General features: G+C 38.7%; 2 protein-coding genes across 2 annotated transcripts in view; one reads left to right on the top strand and one right to left on the bottom strand.

The window, feature by feature from the left end:
- pstpip2 (proline-serine-threonine phosphatase interacting protein 2) overlaps positions 1–14,154 on the top strand; it is a 39,603-nt gene extending 25,449 nt beyond the window's left edge. The window contains exons 8-15 of the mRNA XM_046861366.1: positions 2,489–2,534; positions 4,928–5,007; positions 6,195–6,293; positions 11,343–11,439; positions 11,556–11,628; positions 11,726–11,760; positions 11,853–11,919; positions 13,400–14,154. Of these exons, the coding sequence (XP_046717322.1) occupies positions 2,489–2,534; positions 4,928–5,007; positions 6,195–6,293; positions 11,343–11,439; positions 11,556–11,628; positions 11,726–11,760; positions 11,853–11,908 (486 nt within the window). The 3' untranslated portion in view covers positions 11,909–11,919; positions 13,400–14,154. The remainder of the gene's footprint in view (positions 1–2,488; positions 2,535–4,927; positions 5,008–6,194; positions 6,294–11,342; positions 11,440–11,555; positions 11,629–11,725; positions 11,761–11,852; positions 11,920–13,399) is intronic.
- A 318-nt stretch (positions 14,155–14,472) lies between these two features.
- On the bottom strand, positions 14,473–17,946 carry LOC124393796 (multicilin). The gene is made up of 4 exons (XM_046861818.1): positions 17,754–17,946; positions 17,291–17,390; positions 16,534–16,644; positions 14,473–15,578 (listed from the first exon to the last, which is right to left on the bottom strand). The coding sequence occupies exons 2-4, from the start codon at positions 17,351–17,353 to the stop codon at positions 15,027–15,029; spliced, it is 726 nt and encodes a 241-aa protein (XP_046717774.1). The 5' UTR covers positions 17,354–17,390; positions 17,754–17,946; the 3' UTR covers positions 14,473–15,026.
- Between the last annotated feature and the right edge of the window lie 480 nt (positions 17,947–18,426).

Raw genomic sequence — 18,426 nt, 5'->3', positions numbered from 1 at the left:
AGTGTCCCAATACTTTCGGGCACATAGTGTGTAACTCCTTTGCAGCAATGCAGTTTATATTTGCAGATAAATTCATTTTATAGAATATTTAATTTAAAATAATGTTATGATGAAAATTTTCTTTTTTCTTTTTTATTTTTACAATATCAATATTTTGGTGTGCGGCTTTTGTTTTTTGTTTGCCGTGGTTGGAATGAAAAGCTAAAAGAAATTTAATATTACAAAATCTTGCATGATTTTTATTTAGCTCTATAATAAATCTGGTATTTTTTTTTTATAATTTAATTGTGCTTAAAAAAACAAACAAACAAAAAAAAACGTGCCATTGTTGTGTCTTGTTCGGAAAAACATAAAAGATTAAACCTACAATAAATCAGAAATTGTAGAATCAAATTGTTTATTATCATTTCTGTTTAAAATATTTAGCAGTGTTTGGAGTTTGAAATAAAAGTATGTCTGCTCCATTTCTTTGATCACCTTGTTAGAAAATCAGTATAGATCAGTATAGAGAGCACAAAACACAAAAATAGTTCACGATCACGTCTCGGAGGAGTGGATGGAGAAAGAGCGTTGTTGTGGTGAAGGAAGCGCTCGAGTCGAAACGCACAATGAGAAAGTCCAAACTCGGCTTTAACTTCCTGTCATTGCACGAGGGTGCAGTGTGTCTTTGCACTTTGCTTTTAGTTTTCATTTTTAAAAATGACTTGCTTATCATAATAAGTCATACTTAAGTCATTGTTGGCTATTTGAGGTTTTGGTGTATATGTGTGTGGCATAGTTAGTGTTCCTGTTCTCTATGCTTCTAGATCTGTCATTTTGGTTTTGGTGCTTTCGTATATGCAGTGTAAAATGACTCGTGTGTATTACGGATAATAATAATTGCATTCATATTCAGAGTGTTCGATCGAAATGCATATGAAACAAGGAAAGGTCAAATTGACAGAAGCTGTAGGTGTATCTGTGTTTTACTGAAGTGTTTCCATTTGGTGAGACTTTAAACTTTAACTTCACTCCATTTCAAAGTCAAATATCTCATTTTTTTACTTACATTTTGCGAAATCAGTCTTTTTTTATTCGAGCGGATAAAAACGCATCTGGTCAAACACGCGCCAATCCACCAATCAGGGTCGAGCGCAGAACGCTCCATTTTAAACTTTGGCGCTTGGTGTATCTACTCATCACCAACATACAGTTCAGCGTCAGGTTAACAGCAAGCAGAACATTGAGAGAGGAATAAATGATGATGAAACTCCAGAATCAAAACAACACCCGCAGCCTCGTTTACACAATTCTTTTTTTTTTAAGTAGTTAAAGAAGGTTTCGGGCTCATGATCATTTGAATAGAAATCAATCAGTGTTTAAGTCATTAATATCATTCTATTAATAGATCAGTGTTACTGAGAGTCACATTTGAGTCTTTTCACATAAACTGAGTTGATTATGCAGAGTCTTGTTAATCTCAAAAATGATAATAGGAACATTATAGTTATAATAACTCAAGGGTTCCCTGGTGGTCTATTGGTTAGGATGCGGCGCTCTCACCGCTGCAGCCCGGGTTCGATCCCCGGTCAGGGAACCAACCCCAGCCATTAGGGTTGCACAAGCTAGTGCACTCTTAGTGCCGGTCCCAAGCCCGGATAAATGGGGAGGGTTGCGTTAGGAAGGGCATCCAGCGTCAAAACATGCGGATCATGAATACGGATGATCCGCTGTGGAGACCCCTAATGGGAGAAGCCGAAAGAAAGTTATAATAAATCATAGTACTTTGAATACTTAGGCAAATACTTTTGTAATTTTACTGTACGTGTAAAGGTACAATTTTACTTTTACTGGAGTCACATTTTACCGAGTGCATCTCTACTTTTACTCGAGTTTGTGGTTTGTGTACTCCATACACCACTGCCCATATTTTTTAAGATTTTCCTCCGAAAGAAAAAAAAATCCAGTTGGAGTTGGAGCTGCGTTAAAGATAAAAGTTGACAATATATCGTAATATTTTGGATTTACAAATCTCTCAGTTTCTCAATTCTTTTGTCCATATGGTGTATTTGGCTGGGACCTGGACATCAATTTATAGGCTTTCTGTAATTGCTCTGTAAATTTTGTGGATTTTTTTTTGTTTCTCCCTGCCATGTCAGTCATTTATTTATAAATTGACTATTAAATAAACTGTCATGTCCTCGTATATCAACTGACTTTCATTTCTAATTCTGGAGTTGTAGTGTTTAAGCTCTATGGGAGAAGGAGAATGAGAGACTGAAGGAATTGAGCAGTACTGCAGAAGTATTTAAAATGTTTTGACTCACAGGAAAAGTTGAGTGTGTGAAGAGAAGTGCATGCTGAGGCTTGATGTTATTCTTTTGCTTTCCCTCTCTCACACACACACACACACACACACACACACACACACACACACACACACACACACACACATAAACACACTTTTTTTCTCACTTTGTTTATTTCCTTCTTCCTTTTTTCCCACCAGCTTTATGCCAAAGCTCAGCAAGCCAAACTGGCAGCAGAAGAAGCAGGTGAGCTCATTTGCAAATCATTTACAGCACTGCAAAATAAGCACATGCACATTTCCTGTTTGTGTATGGAAATATATATATCTATATATACACACACACACACACACACAAACACTTTATTGCCAAAAGTTTTGGGTCACCTGGTCATAAGTACCTGTGATTTTTGAGCATTGCATTCTACATTTAGTCCCAGTTTGCTCTTATAATTCCCTTCACTCTTCTGGGAAGATGTTCCACTAGATTTTTGGGTGTGTTATGGATATTTGTGCTCATCATCCACAAGGGGATTACGAAAGGCAGGTACTGATGTAGGTGAGGAGACCTGGGGTGCAGTCAGCGTTCACATTAATCCCAAAGGTGTTCAGTAGGGATGAGATCAGAGCTCTATAGCAGGCCACTTTAAATCTTCCTCTCCAAAGCATGTAAAGCAGATCTTCAAGGAGGTCACTTAGTGCACAGGGGCATCGCCATGCTGGAACAGGTTTTTGGTTTCCAAGTTCAAGTGAATGAAAATTTTATTACATCGCATTTAAAGACGTCCTGTACAATTGAGTGCCTCCAGATTTGTTGTTTGGAGAAGAATCTCATATAGCAGGAAAGGTCAGGTGACCCAATACTTTTAGCATATATATACGTCTAAAATAAAAACCATTCCAGGTGACTACCTCATGAATCTGATGAATGCCATGTATAACCAAATGTAGCTATAAAACATATTCCTGGTCATTCAACACTTCACACACATTCACACTCCTTCACTGGTTTATTCTTTTCAACATTAATACTGAATACATTCAATCTATGAAAGAACACGCATTCTCATAAGGTCGTCACATGGAACGGTTTTCCAACAATTTTGAGGATGTTGATGGGTGTTGAGATCTTGTTGACTGCTTTTCCTTCACTCTTTGTTGCACCTCATCCTAAACCACCTCAAAAGGATTTAGCTCTTTAATAACCCGAAGGTGTGTTTGGGGTCTTTGTTGTGTTATAAAAAATAAAGTATGGTATCACTAAGTGCAAACTAGATAGAATGGCATTTCGCTGCAAAATGCTGTGGTAGCCATGCTGGTTGTCCTCAAATTTGACTAAATCACCAACTGTGTCGCGAGTAATGCAATACCACACCATCACACCTCCTCCTTCTTGCTTCACATTCCAGAAACATCTGTTCACACTGTGTACATCTAACAAAGACATGGTGGTTAGAACCCAGAATCTCAAATTTGAATCATCAAACCAGTAGATACTTTTCCACTGATCTAATGTCCTTTCCTTGTATTTCTTGGCCCAAGCAAGTCTCTTCTGCTTCTTGTTCTCCAGAATAATGGTTTCTTTGCCACATTTCAACCATGAAGGCCTGACTCAAGCAGTCTCCTCTGAACAGTAGATGTGGAAATATGTCTGCTACTTAAACTTCAAGAAGTCTTTAAATCAATCGGTGGTTTCTGAGGCTAATAATTTTAATAAACGTATCCTCTGCAGTACAGGTAGCTCTTTGTCTACCTTTGTCTCATATTTATATGAATATGAATATGAGACAATATATGAATATGAATATGCCACTTTTTGTAGTAAGACCAACGGGCTTATTGAATGACTTTAAGCTGAAGAGCATTTTAGAGGCAGGCAATGCTTTGTTTATAATCTTTAGCTATCCAGTTTTGTGTTCAGTCTGTGCCCATGATAGCATCAGATTCCCATTCATGGCTGACATGAGTAAAACCCAATGTGTACCTCTGAAATTGTAGTCTGTCCACCTCAAGGTTGGCTGTTCATCTTTCTTAGATGCCTTTCTTCTCATTTCTAACCAGTGATTATTATAAAACCTTTGAGTATCTGCATGCATACTGGTGACTAAATGAAGGGAAAAAAGTCATATGGACACACAAGCCACAAGAACAGCTTTAGTAGCCTTTGATTTTTCCAGTGTCCAGAACCGTACTAGATTAATGAACTCTTTAAGAAATGTCCTCTTAGTTAGTATGATGGTGGTGGAGGTTGTGGTGGTATTGGTGGTGCTGGTGGTGCTGGAGAGCACTTTAGCTGGATGATCCTTCACATTTATTCCCAGATCCGGTAAATTTAAAGACAACTGATTCACATTATTTTCAGCTTCATGAAACTATTTAGTGAACTCTCATGCCCCAGGGTCAGGGCAGAACCATTATGGAATGGACTATGCTCATCTGGATTGTTTTAAAGGGGATAGAAAAAAAAGGTTATCAGTCAGGAGAACAATACTGAATTGCTGTAAAATCTATCCAAAGTTTGGTAGAAAATCAAGAAATAAATGTCCCACCCTCACCCCCAAACAATATACTTTTTCCACTGTCATATATATATATATATACATATATAATAGAGTTTAATCTTGGGTGTGTTTCATGCAGACAGAGTTTACAACCAGAACATACTTGTGTTGGGAAAGATGCAAGATGAGTGGCTGAATGAGCATGTTAAAGCATGTGAGGTGAGAAACACACTTATACACACACACACACACACACACACACACACACACACACACACACACACACACACACATACAGTTCGGCGTGGTGTGTTGTGGTGGCATGAAACCGAGCAACTGTTACCACCCTAAATTTGATTATTTTCCTGCCGTGTTCTAATCTTTTTATGCTGCAGCACTTAGTCAGTAAGTAGAGATTTTAAATATTAAAGAAAGATTGATTGTATTGTTATTTTTACCCATTTATAGTAGATGGTGATGAGACAAAATACTATTTCTTTCTGCCGTACACAATATGCATCATGATATAGAGGTTTCCAAACAACCTGTCAACGATTAGCACAGTTACAAATCAGTCTTTGAAAATGTGTTTGAATTCATGTATGCAATCAAAATAAACAGACATTTTCTACCAATCTGTAAAAATAACTGACAATCGATAAGCAAATCTAGTGATATTTTAACTATAAAAAAAAAAGAAATTATATCCAAAAATATACAGATCACCGCATACTTGATCACGAAATCGGTATTATACATTCAATACACACCAGGAAAGCAAGTTCCTGTTAGCACTTATACCACAGCAGCTATAAACCGTCATCTTACCAGCTAAAACAACGTAAAAAAAAAAAATTAGCTTGTTAGTGCAAACTCAACAGTTGCTAGTTTTGCGGCAGCTCGGGAGATAATAAAACCTGGAAAGACGTTCACAGACGAAGAATATATGAAAGAACCATTCATTCAGCGCCACTCTCTCACAGCCAGGCAACACTCCCACGGTTTACCAGGGACAAAAAGGCATAAATTGCTAACATCTAAATAGAATAGAAATCACACTAGTGCCAACTAGTGGTGCAACCAGGCAACTACCTTACGTCTGCATAAAACAACAAATTGTTTTATATTTATTTAAAGGTCGAATATGTTTTGCGGCTCCAGGTAAATTATATTTGGTGGGAGAAGGGCTAAAAAGACTCTTTTGATCGTCAAGTTAACAGGTTACTGGGATAGAAACGCATATAGAATGAAGTATTCAAATGAGCACATACATATAAAGATATTCCTTGAAGTACAGCTGGAACTACGTTCAGAGCTGCTGTTTTAGACCATTAACATCCTCTGAATAATTATATTCAAAAATGTTATAGTGTTTTCCGATTCAATTTTTCTGTATTTGTGTTCAGATATTCGAGAAACAAGAAGTGGAAAGGATCTGTGTGTTACGGAACATCGTGTGGACTCACCTGAACCACCTCTCGCAGCAGTGTGTGACCAGCGATGAGGTAACACTATACATTAACACTCAACTGTGCATCATATTTTCAGTAATGTCCAGTGAATTGCTGTATCTGTTTTGTCACAATTTTGTAGGAGTTTATTTATTGGCCCAAAAATATCAAATGCATTCAACAATCACCTCATACAACCATTAGGAAATTTCTGGCATGTGCCCCTGCTCTTTATACAAGCAGCTCAGAGCTGCCGGGTTTTAGTATTTCTATCAACAGGAATTTATCAGTCACATGCTCTCCTTTATTTTAAAACAGCAAGATAGCAAAGTGATATATATGTAATACCATAGGTATGTAATACTAAGAATTTGCTTTTATTGTAGTAAATTACTGGATGATTCTGAGGCATCGGTAATTGTTTGGGACTGGTGCGAGTTCGTTTTGAACCCCTTACCATTAGTTATAATAGAGCAGCGAGAGTTCACTATAAAACCTTTTATAAGAACGCTGATAGTGTGAGTTCTGCACAAAGGAATTTTGGCGTCCCAGTTAGGACATGATCGTGTCCCGTATGCTAATTTCTATGAACCAGGGTTCAGCCTTATAAAAGAAGTCCCCAGGTGGTGTTGAACAGGCCACACACCAGAGAACATCAAGGCTGTTCGAGCTGTCATCATGTCTTGCCTCGCATCATCGCTGTGTTGAGCCGACAGGGTTTTTTCCAAAGATTTTGTACCCACGCAGACAGGGCATAATCATGACGTCCTAATGATGTCATGACACTGAAATCCCCTGTGCACAGCACTCCCACGAGCACCATTCTTATATTACAGCGAACGCTCATTGTGCACCACTCCGCCGCTCCATTATAACTGATGGTGAAGGGTTCTAAACGAGTTCACGCTGGTTACAAACAATTGCCGACCTCCCTGGTTTGCCAACTTCTAGGTCTCAAATGTCCCGTTTCCCAACCACAATGTATTTTTGGTTATCAAACGGGCTGGCAAAAATTATAGCTTCTTGACACGCCACCAAAATAGAAAAATGGTGCTCTGTAGATGACTGAATCATTGCTTTGTAAACACCCACACTTTTTCCATATTTTTGCCCATCTATTTTCTTTAGCATTTATTGGAAATTTTTTTAAGTTTACTATTTTGTGCTAAAGGTTAAAATATACACAACGGAAAAGCTCTCGAAAACTCTCTTGAAGGTGGTGAATGGAAGATTTTTCACTTATCTTTTGTTTTCCGTCTTTGGTTAACACTATAGGTTTCTTAGTAGACAAATTAATCAATGCATTAACAATTATATAGAAATGCCCCCCAACCCACATCAAGGTGTTTGTTCTCAGAAAAGAAAAGAAAATCTGTGGCTTTACTGTTTTTTAATATACAGTCAACCCCCGGTAATTTGCGGGTTATCATTAGGAACCTAACTAACAGCAAGTTGCCCTGATATGTCAGAGCAAAAGTAGAACCCCTTGGGTGATGAAGACCTTCGTCTAATCTCCTCTGTCAGTCATTGAATCAATTGTTACACTTGCACGAGTCTTTAAGTGCTTGTTTACAGAATGGGGCAGTGGTTTGCAAAGGCAACACAAAACTTCCAAACAGGAAATGTCTCAACATCCTGTGCGCTTTGTAGTACACGCTGACAATTGATCTGACACTATGTAGGCCTTTAGGTTTTGTGACAGTGCAAGAATGTGATGCAGATGCCACACACACTTTCTAAATGCTAAAAAAGCTGGTTAATTATGTGCATCAACCTCTCACCCTTCTTAATATTTACAATTCAATACAGTGTGTTGTGGGCAGAAATCCATTTAGAGCAGGGGTGGCCAACCCGCGGCTCGCGAGCCGCATGCGGCTCTTTGGCTGGTTTCATGCGGCTCTTACGTTCATATCGATTTTTGTGTGTTTGATTTTTAATGTGCGTGTTCGCTTTGCTTAAGTTCAATACGTTATTTTTAAGACTTAAATGAGCTTGCCCCTACTGGAAAACTTTGCGGTATATCAGACCTTGGCATGAGGCCAATCATAAATTACAGGGATGCACCGAGAATTTTCGGAAATACTCAAATCACTGAAACAACACGGCAGAAACACAATTGTAATGACGCAATAAAAAAGCGCAGCAGCACACTGTTATCTGGATAAGAGCAACATGTCTGCGGTGTGCGGAGAGCGATGTGCAAAACATGCAATGCTGAAATTTCAAGAGGGGGTGTATCTGCAAAGAGTTTCTCCAAGTCGGGTTTAATTTATCACCTGAAATTCAAACATCCCGATTGCCATTCTGAATATGAGAAGAACGCGGCGCAGAAAAGTAAAGTCAATCCGAGCATGCGTACTCCGTCTGTAGAGGATGTTTTTGAAAAGGCAGGAAAGTTTTCCAGTGATGGTGCCAAGGCAAAAGGCATAACACAAAAAATTAAGGATTTCATTGCCTTTTGAACTGAATTTTCATTTCGGTGCATCCCTAAAATATTATCATTGGTGTGGCCCTCTGACACAATTCAGGTTTCTCATGTGGCCCCTTAAAATTAATTGCCCCCCCCTGCGGTATATTCATCTCACGCACATGCGCATTTGACGAAAATACCGTATTGAACTCAAGCGAAGTGAACACGCACATAAAAAAAAACACAAAGTCTGTGTTTTCTACCCTGAAACACGTGAAATCAAAGCATCGATCTGTTCTGACTGACACCCACGTGTGGGAATTTTCAGCCAAAATTCCCACTAAGTAACATGCATAGTAAAAAAAAAAACGCTATTGTAAATTATTATATTTTTGTTTGTGGACTTGGTTAAACTAAGAGATTCTGTGTGTGAGACAGTGCAGTGTTCATTGTTGAAAATGACTGTCCTGTGGTCTTAGAACTGTAGGAGTCCATTTCTGTCATAATGTTGGTGTGTGACATTTACAATAAATCTGGCTGAGCAGAGGTGTGTGTGTGTGTGTATGTGTGTAAGAGGAAGGGATGGGTGATGTTTATGTGTGCCCATGTGTATGATGTGGCTCTTTGCGGTAACACGGTCAAAAATGTGGCTCTCTGTCTCTGACTGGTTGGCCACCTCTGATTTAGAGATTGGAATAAATAGATCTAAAAGTTTATTTCTTTATATTATTTTTCTATACTTGTAAACATACAAAATGACTTTAATGCATAGTTCTTTCATTTTTTTCCACACTTTTACTTTAAAATGATGAGAGACATATACAGTGATGCTGGCATCATTGCTTGTCCCTATAAAGAAAGTATGGCTCTGATTCTATTCAATGCCCTTTAAATAAGGGGGTCTTTAATCCCAGTCTTCATTAAGATGGCATTGTTTTAGTGCTTGTTAGTTCTAGAGATGGAGGTATGCTATTGGTGCAAGTTTAACTTTGGTGCTAGTAAGACTACAAGGAGGTGTGGTCTTGTTGCAAGTAAGTCCCTTGTAAAGGAGACATAGCCGTGATGCCATACAGGCATTGCCTCTTCGATCCTGTAAAGTAGGCAAGGCTGTGAGGTTTGTCAATTCCTATAATGGTGTGGCCTTGGTGCACATCAGTTGCTGATGCAGCATTGTTTTTTGTCAATACCTGTAAAAAAATCCTGTAGCCTTGCTGCCTTTCAGTCCCTTCTGAGAAACTGTAGCCTTGCTGCCTGTCAGTCCTTTCTGAGAAACTGTAGCCTTGCTGCCTGTCAGTCCCTGTTAAGAAAGTGTAGCCTTGCTGCCTGTCAGTCCCTGTTGAGAAAGTGTAGCCTTGCTGTCTGTGAGTCCCTGTTGAGAAAGTGTAGCCTTGCTTTGCTTCCTGTCAGTCCCTTTTTAGAAAATGTAGCCTTGCTGCCTTTCAGTCCCTGTTGAGAAAGTGTAGCCTTGCTGCCTTTTAGTCCCTTCTGAGAAACTGTAGCCTTGCTGCCTGTCAGTCCTTTCTGAGAAACTGTAGCCTTGGTGCCTGTCAGTCCCTGTTGAGAAAGTGTAGCCTTGCTGCCTTTCAGTCCCTTCTGAGAAACTGTAGTCTTGCTGCCTTTCAGTCCCTGTTGAGAAAGTGTAACCTTGCTGCCTTTCAGTCCCTGTTGAGAATGTGTAGCCTTGCTGCCTTTCAGTCCCTGTTGAGAAAGTGTAGCCTTGCTACCTGTGAGTCCCTGTTGAGAAAGTGTAGCCTTGCTGCTTTTTATTTACAGTAAGCTCCCATAAAAGAATTCCACAAAAGGATGTCAAAGCTTTGATGCCAATCTGTACTCATAATGAAGGTGTGGCTTTCTTTCCAGTCAGTCCCCATGAAGGAGACATTTTTTCCTAAATATAAAAAAAAGTCATCATCAATTGCAAAACTATAAAACTTTATATAAAACAGTTTATTACACTAACAAGTACACAGGAAATGCAAAGCAAAAAAACAGCAATGCAGCTGAAGGACATAATGTGTGTTAAAAGGTTTGAGCCACAGAGAGTTTTTAGAGCCTCAATGCACCTTGGAACACATTTTGCAAGTCTCAGGAATGGAACTGAATTGATGAGCACCGTTCTTGCAGAGATATTCACATAGTTGGGGGTTTTTCATGACGGTGGTTGGAAGGCGTAGTCAAGTGGTCGCTCTCTTTAGGATAGAAATGTTTCATCATATGTCAGAATAACACTGTATTGATTTGTACTGACATTTTACTGGAGTGAAATTCAAAGGAAATAAATGCCCTCCAGGGCAATTCATCTGTGAGTAACATTAGGCATGAATAGACAAAGTACAGTGAAATTATGAAACGTGTGTAAACAGTAAATGTAGCAGTGCAGACATGTTGGTTCAGCTGACCAGGTCGTGTCTTGCACACTCTACAAAACTTTTCTTTACAGTCTATGAGCAAAAAAAGGTCAAGGAAACTCTTGTTAAAACAAAGAGTCATCCCTGTGAAGGGTGTTCTAACGCCCTGAGGTTTTGTGAAACACTAGTGACTCGTTCCACATGTTACTGTTTCACAAACATCCATATGCAACGTAGTGCACTACACACTGTATGATATAAAAATATAGTCTGCTTTTGTGATATACCTATTGTATATAAGATTCTGAATATGTTTCTTTGGTGTGTGTGTATGTGTGTGTGCAGCTCTATGAGGAAGTTAGGAAGTCTCTGGAGCAGTGTGACATTCAAGAAGACATTGAGCACTTTATCAACTTGAGGAGGACTGGAGACAAACCTCCAGGTGATTCACACACACACACAATGCCCTCACACACAATTCTGCCCAAGGATTTGGTGAGCATGAGCGGAGTTCAAACTTGATCATCCAATCTCCCCTCTGATCTGATTGGTCCACAGCTCCCGTACCATACGAAAATTTCTACAGCAATCAGAGATCGTTGCCAAACAGACAGCCGCCGTCCGTCACCAGGTGAGTCGGCGTCACCTCCTGTTGTTAAGCTGCGTTCCTATTTAACTATAATCTGAACAATAAGTAAACAACTGGAATGTGTTGTGTTCTGCTTCAGGAGAGGAGCTGCACCTCCATTGCCCACCTCAGGAGGTTTAAAAAATACACACGTTTGTATTTTCTGATTAAATGCTGGATCATGTTTAAATCTTTTAATTAAAGCATAATTTTGATATTTTTCCTAGGTGATGTGGTGTATTCGACTATAGATGAGTCAGGATACAGCGTAATTCGATATTAACAATGCACAAGGTAAGACAGTAAGTAAGTAGACATTAATGAATGTCTCACTTAATGCTAATGCAATGGAAATAACCAGTTAGCAAAGTGCAAGCTACACGACTAAACCATTCCACAATCGTCTCAAGAGTCTTCAGGCTCATTTGTAGATGAACGCAAATCAGCGCAGCAAGCTAACATCGGATAATCGTAAAAGAAATGATTTAGAACCTGATAATCATAAAAAAGAAAAAAAGCTAATTAACACCGGATAATCATCAAGTTAATGACCATGAAAAAAAATTTATGAAAGAAACTAGTTAACATCGGATCATCGTAAAAAGAAGCTAGTTAACACAATCATAAAATGAGCCAGATAACTCTGGATTAATCCTAAAAGGTAGCTAGCTAACATTTAATAATCGTAAAAGAAGCTAGTTAACACCCAGATAATCATATAAGAAGCTAGTGAACACTCGATAATTGTAAAATAAGCTTTTTAACACAATCATAATAGAAGCCAGACATCCAGATACCACACAGATAACTATAAAACAAGCTAATTTACACAATTGAATTATAAAACAAGCTAGCTAACACTGGGTTCTTACTGAGGAGTTGTATGTAATGGACATGTTTAACTAGCTAAGTTTATATGCTAACAAATGAGTTTATAGCATGCAGACACAAGCAACAATGTAATGCAAGAGAATTCTACACCCTCTATGAGATTCTCTGATGTACTCTGAGTACTATGAGTACTAAGTACCTATGGCTAGGCCATAGCTTAGCATCATTTAGCAACATAGAATGCAGATCTATGAGTTTAATCATTTAAAAATTACAATTTTCCAATATGTAGGCGCATCGCTATCTACACTTAGTCCCAATTTGCTCATATTTTCCTCCACTCTTCTGGGAAGATGTCTTACCAGATTTTGAAGGGTTCTTGTGCAGGTTTGTGCTCAATCAGACACACGGGTGTTAGTAAAGGCAGGTACTGATGTAGGTGAGGAGGACCCGGGGTGAAATCAGTTTCCAATTCATCTCGAAGGTGTTCAGTAGGGATGAGATCGGAGCTCTATAGCAGACCACTCAAGATCTTCCTCTCCAAAGCATGTAAAGCAGATTTTCATGGAGCTGGCTTTGTGCACAGCGGTATTGTCACGCTGTAACACGTTAGGGTTTCCAAGTTCAAGTGAACGCCAAATTTTATTTTACCGCATCTAAAGACGTCGAATACAATTGTGTGCCTCCAGATTTGTTAAAACAGTTTGGAGAAGAACCACAAAAGTCTACTGTAGAAAAAAAATGTGAGAAACTCAATAACTGGTTCAGGAGAATGTATAAGGATGTAGACAGTTTGCACAATGCTGAACTGGCAGAAATATGCTTCATTAAACCAAGATGGTTATTTTTAACTGTAGATATCAACATTATTATAGTTTATTATTACGAGTATCAATGAGTAATAAATGTAATTTGTGTTTGTTTTTTTGTTTGTTTGTTGCAGATTATTCTCCCGGATGTGTCAATGTTAACTGATTCCTGGGTCGTTCAGTTGGTGTCACTTTGAAATCAGTCCTACCTTCAGCACATAATAATAATAATAATAATAATAATAATAAGCGAAAAGACCATAGAGCAACAGTAGAGTAAGAACATCACACTGTATTCCACTACACTGATCCAACAATTGTGTAACTTATTTACTTTTTTTTGTTGTTTTTATTATCATAATCGTACAATAATACAGTAATTAAACCACTCTTATGCAAATTTTAAATCATCTTCAGTAGATGTGATAAAAAATATATGATGTAAATATACACTGGAGTGTACTCTTTGGTAGGCGTGTGTTCGTTTGCGGGTTCTGTCTTGTTAGCAGGTTGTTCTGCGAGTGTCATGAAAGACACGGTTGTCTTTATTTAATTTATTTTTTTACTCCATACGATTATTTAAAAGTTGTCCCTTATTTGCTATCAGCTATCTCCGAATGGCCCACGTGGTAAAGCGATGTACAAAGGATCATTATCTGAAAAAAAACAAAAAAAACAAAGACATTCTTGAGGCTTTCTTCTGATACCATTTTGTGATAATATCGAACTAATGGATGGAATGTGTTATGAAAATTCCAGGAAAGGTTTTGCATTTATCTGTGTTACAGACGGAAAGTGGCGTGAACGATTGTTGTGATTTGAATGAACGCTGTGCTGTGTGTTGCACTGCCCTGTACTGCCTGCTTTAATAAAATCCGATTGTCATCGTCGTGTCGTGTCCGATCTCTCCTGGAGAAAAAAAAGCCTGACGTGTGTGATGGATTAGCGCCAAACGGATGCAGATAATCATGTAAGTGCAAATGTAGAAAATGGCGAAAATTCAAGCCAAAAACAAAGAGGAAGAAATACAGATCAGAACCTGAAGATAGAGCGTGAATACCATCTTATAATATACAAGTATAATATAATTATAATCCCGATATAATTAATGGAAATGGAAATCAGGAGTTACAGCAAAGATGTACAGTCGTTCTGTACAGTAGATGTACAAAATTAAATCAAATAACGGTTCACAAACTTTCTACCATTGCCCACTTTAGAGGGGGGGATTATCAAACTCCACCCCAAAACATGGTAATGAAATACTCAAAAATGTCTAATTTATTGAAATATCAAGTTCTAAATCAATAACATTTCATAGCATCAATTTCAAAAGTAGAGAAAATAAATGTGTAGTTGTGTTTGGTACCATAACTGCTGTTTTAACTATTTAGAGTGTGTTTGTGGAGGTTTGTGAAGATTCATTAAGCCATAAGGGTGTTAGTAAAGTCAGGTACTGATGTAGGTGGGTGTGAGGAGGCCTGGGGTTCAGTCAGTGTCCACATTTTTCGCAAAGGTGTTCGGTAACGTTTATAGATTTATAGCAGGAGATCTTCCACTCCAACCCATATAAATCTGTTCACAGAGCTGCTTTGGGAACAGATTTTGTGTCTCCTTGTTCAAGTGAAAGGAAATTAAACGCTACCTTATCCAACGACATCCTGAACAATTGTGTTGCTCCAACTTTGTGCTAAGTTTGGGCAAGAACCACAAATGGCTGGGAAAGTCAGATGTCAGGTATATACAGTTATGTAAAGTATTTCAGTTCTGTTCAGGAATCCAGAGGAACCTACAGCCTCCGTCCGGCGCATGCGACGTAAACGTTTTGCCATGAGGGAAAACCCGGGTCTGGACAGTACAGTGATCTCTGATGGATATCTTAAAAAAGGCACACTTCCCCTCTCTCCAGGGGTCAGACTTTGCAGACGGCGTGGCCTTTAAAACGTGTAAGCCGTGAAAGGACCCGAAAACCTGCACCGGCTCTGAAGCTGGATGTCCAAATGAATGATGCTGTGATTGTTCATAAACTTCTTGGTCCAATCTGGATTTTTTGTCTGGACTCTCTGCGGGACTGTCAGTGCTGCTCGGCCATAATTGTCTCTTCATGCCTGTGTTGGTGTGTTCTGACAGGATTGTGTGTGACCACTCCTCTTCCTCCTCTGGCGGTGTGTGATCGAGAAGAGACTCGAGCCATGTTGGTTGTAGATCCGTATCGAAATGCCATTCAGGAGACTCAGCGCACGGGAAAGAGTGTGAGTGTGGTGTGAAATCAGACAAACAATCAGAGGTATCTTCAGGCTGTGATGTAAATACCTTGAAATGGAAAAATAACATACAGGTGAAGTCACTGTAATTGAGGTGATAGGGCTAACTGTGGGAGTCATGGCGCCCCCTGGTGGAAATACCTCACTTTCTTGACTTCCGTTCATTTCTAAATTTAGCGTTATTACCAGAATCTATTCAAATGAGGCTAATCATTATTACAACAATGCAGATGAAGTCTACGTACATACAGTACCAGAGGTGGAAAGTAACGAATTACATTTACTCACGTTACTGTAACTGAGTAGTATATTTGTGTACTTCTACTTTTTTAAGTAGTTTTTAAAATAAAATAAATAAAAATATATATATTTAGCAAACAAAAATAATGCATATAGTACCAGTCAAAAGTTTGAAACAGAAAAGATAAGTCAGGCCAGAAAATCTCAAAAACTTTAAATGCATTCCCATCAAACGCATGATGAAACAGGAAACATCTCAGAAAAGGAAGACCAAGAGCTACCTCTGCTGCAGAGGATTTATTAGAAATACTCGCCTCAGAAACTGCCGATTCACAGCACCTCAGATTAGCGCCCACATAAATGCTTTTTAGAGTTCAATGGCTGACATATTTCAACATCTACTGTTCAGAGCACGTTCATGGTCATAATTTCAATGTCGTCAGTATTCATATTAAAAACAATCAAAATAAACCATTGAATATGAAGGTCTGTGGAAAAACTCACTGTTATTTGCAAGAAGCTAAAGAGAGAAAGTGGGAAAAAACGATAAAAGACAGAAAGATAAGAATAATAGATAACTGGAAAAAGAAAGAGAAAGAAAAGACTTTCTTACTATCTGTAAATTACCACTTACAAAACACCAGCATGTCATCGTTTATTATTTTACCGCACACTGCATTCCTTTTAACAGAACACTGGTCACATGGTCTTAATTTCTACTCCAAATAAATCACAGATACAATCATTAGCTTGCTCTGACTTACGTCCAGTACAGCAGCATAGGTCTCGGCCTGTTTGACCAACTCCTTCAGCTGCGCGTTCTTCTCCTTCAGGGCTGAGATCTCCTCCTGCTTCTTCTGCACGCAGATGTGGAGCTTTACATAGACAGAAAGAGGAAACCATTATTCAGGGGGAGACATGAACTCCAGAAACACCACAGGCAGATTAGAGGATCTTACCTACCCAATAACATCTCGAATAGATGCAATAACATCTCAAAAAGACCCAATAACATCTCAAATAGACCCAATAACATCTCAAATAGACCCAATAACATCTCGAATAGACGCAGTAACATCTCGAATAGACCCAATAACATCTCAAAAAGACCCAATAACATCTCAAATAGACCCAATAACATCTCGAATAGACGAGTAACATCTCGAATAGACCCAATAACATCTCAAAAAGACCCAATAACATCTCAAATAGACCCAATAACATCTCAAATAGACCCAATAACATCTCGAAAAGACGCAGTAACATCTCGAATAGACCCAATAACATCTCAAAAAGACCCAAAACCATCTCAAATAGACCCAATAACATCTTTAATAGATGTAATAAACTCTCAAATAGACCCAATAACATCTCAAAAAGACCCAATAACATCTTAATTACAGATAATGAGTGATGACATGTATGCATGTTTTCTGTTTCCAGTTTAGCATTGTCTTCCTGTCTGTCTCTCTCTGTCTCTCTCTATTTATCTGTCTCTTTCTCTAATGTTCAGTCTCTCACCTGTCTGTTCCTCTCAATGGCGTAATCCAGGTAATGTTCAGCAGGTTCCGTTGCATCCATCATGATCTCCTCTGCTAATTTAGATTGGATGGAGTCGTCTCTGGAATATAAACAAAAATACAAACAAGTGAAATAAAAAAAATAAATGTTTCGTCTTTTCATAATCAACAAATAGTTTAAAGACCCTTTCAGTATTCAGGAAAAAATTGCAAACACAAAGTAAACAAACAAGTTAGAGAAAAACGTGTCTTTCTTATGAATCAGTGGAACCAGAAACAAACAAATAATTTATATCAAACAAATAATAATAATCAATGAGCAAATATACAAATAAAGCAATAAAGCAAATAAAAACAATAAAGCAAAGAAAGAAACATACAAATTAAAAAGAAGCAAACAAAAATAAGTTAATTAATTTGAAAAAAGAATGAATGAAAACTACAAAACCAAACTTCGTTGTTACCTTATTGGAAAAGCATCTGTATGTGTGTGTGTGTGTGTGTGTGTGTGTGTGTGTGTGCGCGCGCGTGCTCGTGCATTCCAACAGACTAAACAGACTGTGATGATGACATTAGAGCTGCACGCGCTTCTTTTGGCTCCTCCCCGGCGGTTGAGAAGAGCGGCTGCAGCGCGCGCCGTGGCGGTTGCACCGTTGCCTGGTTGTCGGGTCGCCAGGCGCGAGCCCTTAGTGACGCCGCGCTCGAGCTCACTCCGCGCGCGCCTTGCGGCATGGTCCAGTCGAGTTTCGCGCTCACAAACAAACCAACAAACAAACAAGATCCCTAAAGAACCTTTCCGTAAACGTGTCACATATGACATCATACAGACGGTTTGGTTACAACTTTTTCTTTGAGATTGAATAAAGAAATGTACCGATTTGAGATGATTGAGTGTGTAATTTATTAGCAGTGGTGCACAGTAAAGAAATAAATTAATTCTTTATTGAAATTAAGTAGTTTTTCCGCGTATCTCTACTTTACTCATGCTGGGAGTAAAGTGGGCAATAATTTACACAGATCTGACCTCAACCCTACTGAACACCTTTGGGATGAATGTGAACACTGGCCTCCTCACTCCAGATCTCCTCACTCCAGACCTCCTCACTCCAGATCTCCTCACTCCAGACCTCCTCACTC

Source organism: Silurus meridionalis, chromosome 11, assembly GCF_014805685.1.
Source record: "Silurus meridionalis isolate SWU-2019-XX chromosome 11, ASM1480568v1, whole genome shotgun sequence".
Classification (NCBI taxonomy): Eukaryota; Metazoa; Chordata; class Actinopteri; order Siluriformes; family Siluridae; genus Silurus; species Silurus meridionalis.
Note: the sequence above shows the minus strand (reverse complement) of the source record. Positions and strands in the feature narration are given on the sequence as shown.